Genomic DNA, 12,045 nt, shown 5'->3' with positions numbered 1-12,045 from the left:
TACCTTTACTTGTTAATAGTGAATAAAAATGATTATTCAATTTAAAAAAAAATATTGAAATAGTAACCATAAAATAACTTTTGTACATATAAAAGTTTTCCTGAAATATATAAATGGGATTATTAAGTGTATTGATATTTTCTCAAATCTCTACTATGTTTTCTTAACACAAACCAAAGAGCGACTATTAAAAAGGAGACACATGGCTTCCTCATCTATCGGCTTCAGAGGTCAAAAGTGCACAAAAGCATGATGAGCGTCTGGTCCGTCAATCGAGAGAGGAAACATCTCTACAGGCAGACAGGAAGCAGCTTCACACAGAGAAACCAGGAAGCTGAAATAAGCGTGAAACCATATAACATATATGTTAGTCTCTGGTGTGCCATTACTCAAACTGGCACAGCAGAGCGATAAGAAGCGCGAGGGAGGACGAGGTTTAAATCATTCATTTCTGCTTCTGGTCTTGCCCATGATGCAACAGTGCTAGCTACAAAATGTAAATGTTGTTATTTGCATTGTTAACAAGCACCAAACTAAAATATGTCAACAGGCGCGCTTGTTAAATTAAATGGTTGAATTAACTTGCTTGAAATAAACAACTCACAAATCATATATTTGAATAAACAATGAAGAAAATTCAGCACACTTTCAGTCCGGCTGCTCATCCTCAGGCTTCTCCTGCATTTCATCCTTAGTTGGCTTTTGTACGCATCAGTGAGCAGTCACCTGACAGAAGGCAGCAAACCTGCTGAGACACTCGCTGCTGACAAGTGAGCGCTTCAAGTGTCTCTGAGCAGACTCCAAATATATGTATAACATTTCTCTTTAAATGACCTGCATACTACCATTTATTTTTTACCAAATGGGTCAATATTCCAGTCTCGGGCCCGGACACTAAATCTGGTCCAAGTCATTTTGGCTCGCCAGATCTTCTTTAAAACTACATTTTTATTTTTATACTATATTAAATATCAAGCCTATTGAAAACTGTATGTTGAAAAATATATACTTTAAAAGACACATAACAAACACAGGAAAGTAAGAACCAGAATTTTGAAATTGATGCTGAAGGATCGGGGAAATGTGAGTTCTTCTACTAGAGCGGGTCAGAATTCTCGCTGCAGAGTTTTGTATTAACTGCAGGCAAGACAGCTCCTTCTTGTTTGGAAGACTAGTGCTAATGGCTACATTATATAGAGAGCAAGAATCAGTAGTAGGACTACGGCGGACAGAACATACTTTGTTTTTTATTCTTTTTCTTTCCTTGAGAGCTTCTCTATAGTAATTTAGCATAAATGTAAATGAACGCAACAGCCACTTCTGACCAACCATCATGAAGCAGTTTTGTGGTCACCCAGTTAAGAATAGGGGTGAGTATTGGGATAAACCTCACAATATGATACGCATCATGCTTCAAGAGGACAGTCTATTAACGTGATGCAAGGCTGCACTTTGTCAGCCACAAACATGATAGTCCTATCAAAGTCTGCAGTAAAATGTCTTCAACATGCTTCCTCTCATTATCCGCTGGTAATTCTTCAACCTTCGTCATGTTTCATGTTTCAAGGATTGAGCGGCGGCTGGAAAAAGTTGAACCTCCAGGGCTCCTTTTAGAAACGTCTAACTGGCGCAAACCGTTGCATGACCCGACAACAACTGTGACCAAAGATGACTTTGTTCTTCCTGAACTGTGACTCACAAGCGTCCGCACTGGAACTAAACTTTTGAAGAGTAACTGTGGGCAACGGGAGAGTAATTCAGTGTCCACGGCAGATGTTGGTCCGAGGGGCTTCTGAAGCACTCCGGACTTAATTCAACTCAACATCTGGGAGGGAGGGAAGCCACACAGCAGGCCTGGGTGACAACGACACACACATTTATACACACACACACACACACTTATGTAAGGCAGATAATGGTGAGTTGCTTCCTTTAATGTTCATGTACATTAGCAGCTCATAGTTCACATGTAAACCCGAACAAAAGCATTTTTTTTTTTTTGTTTCTCAATTTGTTATTAACACGTGTGTCAAAATGTGGTATTTGGCCCTTTTAGTTTATTTTCTATAGAGCCCTCATCGGGTTAGAGTAAAACTACAAAACGTAGCTGTCAGATTTATACGTTATATTATTTTGTATCTGATATTAAACTACTATTAAATATGTATTGTTAAATGTCTTTGTATTAGGACTTTTTTTTTCATCATACCATTGTGAGCACTCGCTGTGCCTCAAATACATTGAACAGAAAAATGATTAAAATAAAGTTTTAAATGTTTTGACCATCATTTTTTTTAACATTAAGTATATCGCAAAAATCCATACGTGGTCGTTAAGAAATTCTAATAAGAAACCAGCTTCATGTGTCGCTGTTGCTAATGATTCAATGAGACTATTGAGAACAAAGTTGTTGTTTTTTACTCAAAACCATTTGTGCTCAAGCTATTTGGATCCATCAGCATCGCACTTTTAAACAGCACTCTGGTCAGTGACCGACTCTATAGATGGATATTGACTCATCACCACAGCCGCCACAGTGTTCCTCCAACACGGAGTCGCCCGAGGCGGCGTCAGCCTGCATGTTCTACATACATGTTCTACATACAGTCAACTGGCCGTCCTCAGCTACAGTACCGTTTCATAACCAACAGCAATGAGTAAATCCTGATCACACGTGGGCCGCAGACAAGCGGCTTCCAGTCGATAAAGCCAAGCATTGTTATTTCCACTCAGTAATGTTATTAAAGCTCCTTCCTATATGCAACACTAAAAGACTCAGGGACTCATTCATTCCTCGTGCTATTAGGCCGTTTAATTCTGAGTTTGAGGGCAGGAGTTAAGTGAAAAGATGATTCCATGTTCATCTTTGTATCCTTTTTCTTTGATCCAAGTTTTTTATCTTTAGATTTAGAATGGGTCATCTTGCACTTTATTGTTATTGCAGTTTGTTCTTGTTTCATGAATCTATCCTCTGTGTTGCTGTATGCTGGAAAAACAGAGGGATCAATAAAGTGTATCTATCCATCTTCACTTCTCAGTAACCATCATTACGTCTGGTTACATCACAATACTGTACGTTTGCTTTGGCGTTCTGAAACAATAAAGACGGGTGAGTTAAAATGTTCCTACATTATCTTGAAATGGAAAGTTATTAGCTAACTTTGTCATTTATCCAACATTATATCCGGAAAAAGACATAATTTACTTAGTATTTTGGTGCTGTTGCATTGCCCTCAGGTCTCTTACTTTAATACACAGTATATACAAGAACAAACTATCTTCCATAGACAGAAGATAATATAGACCAAAACCAGAACACAGAATCTTCACATTGAACAAAAGCCTTTACATGAACCAATGTCAAACACAAACACCTACTGTCTTGATTTAGAAGACAAAATAGTAGAAAGTATGGGCAAGAACCTCAAGACACTATGTATCAAAATATACCACAATGACAACATCATGAAATATTATAATCTCTACAGTTCAACAATTTAATCTTAATACATCAAAATGGTGACTTTGGAGACATGCTCTTAACTTGAAGTTCCAGCCATGTATCATAGGAGCAAGACAGAGCTTCCAAAGACAACTCACTGGACGAACCACGTCAAACATCTGCTTTAAATTTGGCCGGTTCTTGTTTTATTGTGTCGATATTTGATTGACATAAGTTTTCCCATGTTAAGAGATTAAGATCAGAGGTTTTTCCACATAAGAACTGCCACTGAATATGCAAAATATTTCACTCTATGTAGCTCTTATTTTTCAAAAATCAAAATTGAAAAGTGTTTTATTTTATAAAACCAAACAAATTCAGAAACACTTTTTTCAGCAAGATATTGATAAACGTCATTACAGTGAAGGCGCGGATGTTAGGTTCAGCCCTACTCACAGTGTTAAGCATTAATAACACTTATTTATCGCTCATTAAATAAAAGGTGGAAGCCGATAAACAATAACACGATATGATATAATCTTCAGACCGGCTTTGAAACCTCATCAAAAATCACACAATTCTGTTTTCAACACGTTCCATATGCTGCTCCAGGGAGTCGTTACGATGACCAGAGATGTGTTCACTGAATATTTGATGATATTACCAAGTGCTTGACGCGAGTATTGATCACTTTTAACTCCCATCGCTCTAGAGCAGGAGAGCGTAGAGATCCATTGATCACCGAAGGGGCCTGAAAACCTTTCCTGCAGCAACAACTGCGAGTGATCGACCCCAAAAACCACAACACATCCCCCCATCGATAGCCATGCTTATTTCCCAGCATGCTCCTTTCCCCCCCCCCCTCGCCGTTCCAACAAGTAAGTTTGTTCAATATGGTCTCACTTAGCTCTAAAACTTTTTTTAGGCAGGAAGTCAGACGGGCCCCGACTGCGCGGCTGCAAACCCTGGCTAGCTCCGGCGCATTCTCAGCATTTTTTCCCTCATCGATCAATCAATGCCCTAAATTTGAATTCCCCGGAGGCATTTTAGGAATCCGTGCTCAGCATTATCCAGTGCACCTAACGCTTGGCATGATCCCGGTTGGAACAACGACACCGAAGTGTTATATCCAGAAGCTTGCGTTTTCTCCGACATGTGTTGTAGCAATAACTGCAGAGAGCGTGCGCTTAAGCTCTTTATCCCGGCAACTGTTGTTTACCGTCAATTCACCGCAGAAAGCATCTGCTGAGGAGATTATCCTTCACCTGAGCATCGTTTCTTCTCATATTTCTGTGCCTGAACCACGTCTTGATAGTTACCGCTACGAATTAACATCAGTGAGAAACTACTTTTCTGTCGGTTTCTATGGATTTTCCCGCACAATACAAGCGGAATATTGTTCTTTACGGAGAGTGGGATTTATAAGACCACCCACCCAGTTTGTAGTTGTGTAACGTGAACCTGCTAGAATGATGTTAGAACACATGTTTTAGTCGTATCGCGGTGTGGTTTTATATAAACATGGAAACTAATATTTAAGGATTATTTGACAGTTCAACGTCAAGGTTGTGGGTCATATTCCTTATAAGACTGGTATCATAGAAAAATGAAAGACGTCTGTTTCAAAACATTGACTCCATGTTCAAATTGTTACATATAATTAACAATACAACACAAAAGTTAAGGTAGAAGTAGGCAATACAATTTAAAGAAATATATTATGAATCAAACGAAAGATTGTTAACGTAAAAATCTACCATATTGTGGTTTGTGAACTTGGTACATCACATATTTTTCTTTATATATGTAATTCTGTGGCCTCTAGATATATTTTATTATTATATTTCAGAATAATATCTGAGGAGTCAATCACACGGTCCAGTATCCAGTCTTCTGATTGGCTGATGAAGTAGTACAAGTATTAAACATTGCACTTGTCAACTCCCAGGGTTATTGTTGTGTCGTGTCTTGCTCTTCAGTTTTGAGTTTTTGTGTATAATTGTGTGTTTGTTTCAAGCCTTACAACTAAACTGTAAGCCTCGTCAGTTATGGCACTGAAGCTTATTGCAAGAGGATTGTGTAGCCATGGTGAAACTTACACAAGTACACATGACGCATGTTGAAGCAGGGGTGTCAAAGTCACACAAGTACACAAACTCCTTTAGCCCTCGAAGTCACAGGGAGAACAAAATGCGTCTTTTACAGAAAGTATGATTTCGATTGCGATATTGGCGACATAATATTTCTAAATAACTGTGGGTTTTTAGTGTCATTAAACATCAGTTTTAATTGTATTATACATCCATGTATGTTCCTCATCTTATCTTTAATACCGTCATCCTCATAGGGCGTCACATTTATATGAACATACTGTAGGCTACATACAATAACAAGGTGGTCCAGATTTGGCCCCAGGGCCTTGACACGTGTGTTAAAGGAACCATAGCAGTTGAGGTTTAAAAGTGTGTGTTAGCAAGAATCTGGCGATATGATACACATCACAATACAGTACTGATGGTCTGATGAAGCTTCATGAAACAGTGTCATGTTGTGTAAAGGTCAGTAGGTGGCGCCATCGGTTTAAAAATGATGTTTCATTAGAACAGTTGATCAAAACAAAGGAAAATAGTGCAGAGACCGCCATCTAGTGGACTCTGCAATATAATGACACTGCTTCACGAGCTTCATCAGACCATCACTACAATACAGCGACAACAATACGATATATTGCAATACTGTAGGAACAACGATATATTTATAGTAATGCACGAGACTGTAGTGTTGAAATTCTAACAGACCGTATGAGGAAGTTGAAACTGCGATCATTTGTTTAATTCCAGAATATGTCCAAACATCCTCTTTTAAAGCTACTGTCGGTAACTGTATCCTCTCATCCTCAGTTGTTGTTGCCAGACTATTGCGGGATTTCATTTTTACTTAAACCGAAAAGCATGAAATGACTGCTAACATCTAGCGACAGACATTTAATTGCAACACAAAACTAAATAGTTGCATGTTTTTTTTAAATAAAACATTTCTAACTATTAACACACTTAATTGAAATATAAACCATAACAATTACAAAAGACTTGAAAGCCCCCTCCTGCCCAAATAAAAATGTTATGAGGTTTTTTAAATAATATATAAAGATAATAAATGTTTGGTATGTATGTTTTGAAACTCAACCTCGTGATATGAGGGACTTCTGTAAATAACACACACAAACGAGCAACATATACAATATGAATAAATGATGTGTCTATGAAAGATTTATGCGTTATACTGTGGTTAACGATCACATCAATATGATGCTTTATATACATGTTGGAGAAGATTTTTCTAACCAGTTTTCAAGCTTTAATATAAGTGAAATGTTAAAAAGTGAAAGTTAAAATGCAACCAGAATGACAACCAGTTGCACAGCCTGGAGATGTTATCTGTTATCTATGTTTCACGAAAAGCAAAATGTGTCGATCAATGAATTGTGTGTTAAAAAAAAAAAAAAAAACACTTTTGTTGTCAACGCTATCACGGCGTTTGTTTGCGTGCAGTCGTAATAATCGGTAAAAACGTGCAACCGATTTGCGCCTTTTAAAAAATAAAATAACTTAAAAGAAGGAGATTAAAGTAAGCTTTTTAGGAGGAACATTATCGACGAATTTCACCAGGAAAAAAACACTTCCAGCGTCCAGGCTTAGGAGGCTTTCGAAGACGGGGGAGGTTTTTTTTTTTAGCGTCACACCCGCGACGTTAGCGCACTTTGAACAAACACAAGGTGCGGAAAAAACAGGGCAGAGACGGCGTGTACTCACCGAGAACACGTCTATATCCGTGGCAGCCATTGGTGAAGAATGCAGGGTGGCGGCGGGAGAAGAAGGGAGCAGCCCTCGTCTCTCGAGCTCAGTGACAGAGACGAGACATCAGACGGAGGGATGGGAACCAGGCAGCGCGCTCCCCGGAGCGAGAGGACTCCCCGCTCCATCACTTCCGCTTCGCTCAAGGCATGGAAAATCTCCCTTATTTCTCATTTAAATTATCCATTAATGATTCATATAAAACAATAAACTTCATATCAAACAAAGTCTATTTAAACTGGCGCGTATTTACGTGGGATTTCATTTCAACAACTAGAGGGAGACAATTTGGTATTTGAGAAGGCTTGAAGTATCTTGGTGTGATTTATCATCTTTGAGGCCGTGAGAAACGCCCATTCGCTCCAGGAATGTGACGCTACAAGCCAGGACAGGAGCGACGTTACAACTAAGAGCGCTCACCTTTGTTTCAGGGACATATTTGAGGGTTGACATTTCCTCAGGGGCCCCCATTATATGTATCTGAGACAGAAAACCTTTGTTGACATCACATTTGTTTTTTAGACATGACAGAATAAAAATTATGAAATTAATATATATATATAATAAATACAATTTGATGAATACAATAAAATAAAATCTTACAAAATGCATTACATCTCAGGGGCATACACAATTAATTACTAAATTAAATACAACAAAATTAAATACATTACATTTTAATAAAATAAAATAATAAGTACAGTAAAGGTTATTTGTAAAGCGCCTTTCTAGACCAGGGTCACAAAGCGCTTTAACAATAAAAAAACAACACACAGTTCAAATATATACTTTAAAAGACACATAAGACAAACACAGGAGTCCAAGAAAATCAAGGAAAAGCCTGAACAAATAAAAATGTCTTCAGATGTTTCTCGCAGGAGTCAGTAGATCATCAAACACAGAGGGAGAGGAAGTTCGTTCCAAAGCTTAGGAGCAACAGTCTGGAAGGATTTCTCTCCTCTGGTCCTGAACCGTGTTCAGGAACCATCAATAGATTCTGATCCACAGACCTCAGAGCCCGAGCTGGGGTGTAAGGCTGGATCAGATCAGTGATGTAAGGAGGAGCCTGACCATGAATAGATCTGAAAGTAAGAACCAGAATTTTAAAGTTGATCCTGAAAGAAACTGGAAGCCAGTGAAGAGTTTTAAGGGTCGGAGAAATGTGAGTTCTCCTACTTGAGCGGGTCAGAATTCTTGCTGCAGAGTTTTGTATTGGGCGAGACAGCTCCTTTTTGTTAATCGAAGAGGGCAGCCAATAATAATTCACTTCAGTCGGTTCCTGTTCGTGGCTGTTGCAGCAGAGTACCACACGGTGATGGTGGAGGAGATGATGGATTCAACAATGTCCCTGTAAAAGTGTTTTACGGGGCTGTTAAGCCGAAAGATGGAAGGGAAAAATTAATAAATGCATTTAATATGATATATCAACCTTTCTTTTTAGTCTTAATTTGTTTGAATATAATTTATTTTTAAATTCATTTCATTCAAAATTTCTGAATAAAAAACACATTTTAAATGTTTTAGAAAATAAAATACATCAAATGCAAAAAAAAGTGTGTTAGAATGCCATAAAATAAATTACGTAATATTGCATTTTATGTGCATTTTCTTTGAAAAAATAGGATATGTAAAACTTAAAAAAATATAGAACCAACACAGATAAAAAAGGACATAAGTAAGTAAGTAAGTAATTTGTATTGTATATTTAACATTTCTTATTATCGTAAGGAGATTAATATTGACCAACAAATGACGGATCATTTAAGATATAATGCTAAATATATTATTTAACTATATATATATTTTTTTCTATTTTCTTGACACAAAAAATATCTTCAATTTTATTTTAGAAATCATACGTTTGATATAAATCAGAGATTTAATAAATGAAGATGCTACTGTTCCAAATATACAAAAATACACAGTGTTAAACTAAAAAGTGATACATTTCACCCTAGAATTACTAAAGCAAGAGCGGCAACTAACTAAGCTATCAAGTTCAACATTTAGTTTAAATAATCCTCAGTTTACACAAGTTGAAATATTTAATGTTACACAGTGAGAACCATGTGAAATACTAAAATTAGCAAATAAATTATATCAAATTGTGTGGAAAGTTTTCTGCTTGAGAACTTGGCTCCTGTAATAGTCTAAAAATGTAAGCATATTGCGGTGATATGTAAAACTGCAGTCCATCCATCATGATTTTCTTTTTTACAGAAGTAATTAAACATTTATTTTCTATTTATTTATGTGATAAAGGAAATTCACAATACATTTTAATTTCATAAACTATGTAAGTATTTGTGCATACAAAATAAATAAATGAAATAAAGCAAAAACAATAACACATATGACTACTGCACATAGATGGAAAAACAGGAGTAGGGAGAAGTTTAAAAATAATAATAATTATAATTATAATTTCCAACTCCTTTTTAACTACTTTCACTTTTTTTTAACTACTTTTGGACCGAAAACAAAACACGTATTTCTTTGAATCACACATTTATTATACTAACACGTAATAATAATAATTAATAATAACGTTTTAATAATCCCGGGTTTAATCATTAATTTATTATTGTTATGTATGTTATATTATGGCAGTTATAGTGACACACAGGAATATAAATAAACGTGACTATATATTATGTAAATGTTGTTGACGTCTGATCCGGAACAAGCGTCCAGGTGAGTCGCAGGACAGAGTCCAGGTGAAGTCCTGCCTCCTCCGGAGTTACTTCGGAAAATGGCGTTCACTGAAGACTCGGTGCTGCGTCTGCTGGTGTCCGCGGGCGGGCAGCTGAAGAAGTCCGACCTTGTGGCTCACTTCAAGGAGTCCGTGGACCGCGACGACCCGGAGGAGAAGCGTCGGAACCGCGAACTCTTCAAGACGTGCATCAATGACGTGGCGGTGGTGAAGGAGCTCGACGGGGTTCGGTTCGTCGTCCTGAGGAAGAGGTTCCGACATCTCCTGGAGGAGAGGAGGAGGAGCGACGGCGACGAGGAGTCAGGTGAGCGCTCACCTGTGCGGACCGAACCAGAACCGGACCCGGAGGAGGAGAACATGTCGCCGGTGCAGCGAGCCCTGCTCAGGAGCGTCGTGGATGTTCGGGTGAAGAGGATGTTGAGCTTTGAGCTCCAGAAAGGTGGACCTCGGGGACCGATGCGAGGATTGATGATCGGGGAAGAGGAACCCAGTGGACCCCCCCTCAGAACCTCACCCACCCTCATGACCTTACCCTCCCTCACCCGCATCCAGGAGAGTCTGAAGCACCTGGAAAAGAAACCAGAGGAACCTAAACCATCATCTGTTTTTCCACTGGACCCCTCGGAACACGAGTGGCTGGTCAAGTGTGCGGCGGGTCAGTGGAACCAGGTCCTGGGCCTCCTCCTGAATGACCGGCAGCTGGCCGAGAAGCGGGACTTCATTTCGGGGTTCACTGCCCTCCACTGGGCGGCCAAGTACGGCAACAGCCACATGCTGGTGAAGATCATGGACCTGGCCGGGGACGGCAATGTGGACGTGAACGCCAGGACCCGGGGCGGGTACACGCCGCTCCACATCGCGGCGCTGCACGACCAGGAGTACATCCTGACCATGCTGGTCCGGGAGTACCATGCCGACGTCGGCGTCAGGGACAACTGCGGGAAGAGGGCGCACCACTACCTCCACAAGGCCGCCTCGGACACCGTCCGGGAGATGCTGGGCGGAACCAAACCCCCACCACCACCACCTCAGAACCAAATCCTGCTTCACGACAACAGAGAGGACCTGGACCTGCTCCCGGACCTGACCAAGGGGTTCCAGTCCATAAGTCGCCTCTTCCAGCCCAACGTGTCGGGCCACAGGAAGAAGCACAAGCAGAGGCCCGGGTTCTACTCCCTGGGCGAAGACCCGGGTGAGGATCGAGAGGATCTCGGGTTCAGACTCAGAGTCGGGTCGGACGTTTTTTAATGTGAAACTTTTATGAAGGATTATTTTCCAGCTGCCAAACTTGATGAAGTGAAAACGTGAGCCAAAACATGAACATTGTCATCATTTCTTTCTCCTTCGATTTATCATTAAAACATGTATTTTTAATGGTTTAAAAACACGTTTCGTTCATCGCGGGCCGCAGGGAATCTGTCAACGGGCCACCAATGGCCCCCGGGCCGCAAGTTGGACCTGCTCAAGAACCATTCGGGGAATGTAGAAAAATATGCTGAAGGTCGACCCGAAGGACTCCTCAAGACACATCGCATCTAAACTGACGTTTTTGTCAAATATTTTCTTAAATGTCATTTCAAAATAAAAACTACTGCTGAGTCAGCGTTTGACCTTTGTATGACCCTGGACTGTGGGAGGAAACCAGAGTGCAAGATCGGAACAATGTGAACATGAAATATCTTGAATCTTGACATAACTAAATAAAACATTTGTTTTGAGTGAATTTTGTTGTTTGAAATCTTCAGAGTGAGAGGAAACAGGAAGTGAGCGCTCAAGAAATCATTAAAAGACGTCGCTGACTCATGTTATGAAAATCTACTTCCTCATGTCTGGAGGCCACAGGCGTGAAGATGCAGCAGCAAAGGTTTGTGTCACATGACTGAAGCAGAAAGGGTAGAAAAAAGAAAAAAAACAGGCGTAAGAAATGTTGGTTGTTGTTAAATCCTTCAGACGCAGCATCGTCTTCATGGCTCCTGCAGAGCTTCTGTTCTGCCTCTGGTTTATCTGTCCGATCTCATCACCTCACAGGAACAAGT

The 12,045-nt window shown here is 39.7% G+C and overlaps 2 protein-coding genes across 3 annotated transcripts in view; one reads left to right on the top strand and one right to left on the bottom strand.

The window, feature by feature from the left end:
* Positions 1–7,385, bottom strand: part of septin8a (septin 8a) — a 29,106-nt gene extending 21,721 nt beyond the window's left edge. For both annotated transcript variants that reach the window (XM_087806834.1, XM_087806833.1), the window contains exon 1: positions 7,255–7,385. In XM_087806834.1, coding sequence (XP_087662960.1) covers positions 7,255–7,284 — 30 coding nt within the window. In that variant the 5' untranslated portion in view covers positions 7,285–7,385. The remainder of the gene's footprint in view (positions 1–7,254) is intronic.
* A 2,641-nt stretch (positions 7,386–10,026) lies between these two features.
* Positions 10,027–11,732, top strand: sowahaa (sosondowah ankyrin repeat domain family member Aa). The gene has a single exon (XM_087807379.1). The coding sequence runs from the start codon at positions 10,049–10,051 to the stop codon at positions 11,255–11,257; it is 1,209 nt and encodes a 402-aa protein (XP_087663505.1). The 5' UTR covers positions 10,027–10,048; the 3' UTR covers positions 11,258–11,732.
* Positions 11,733–12,045: the final 313 nt, after the last annotated feature.

Source organism: Callionymus lyra, chromosome 14 (assembly GCF_982586985.1).
Source record: "Callionymus lyra chromosome 14, fCalLyr1.hap1.1, whole genome shotgun sequence".
In the NCBI taxonomy this organism is placed as follows: domain Eukaryota; kingdom Metazoa; phylum Chordata; class Actinopteri; order Syngnathiformes; family Callionymidae; genus Callionymus; species Callionymus lyra.
The sequence above is the reverse complement of the archived record's forward strand: the minus strand, read 5'-3'. Positions and strand labels throughout refer to the sequence as shown.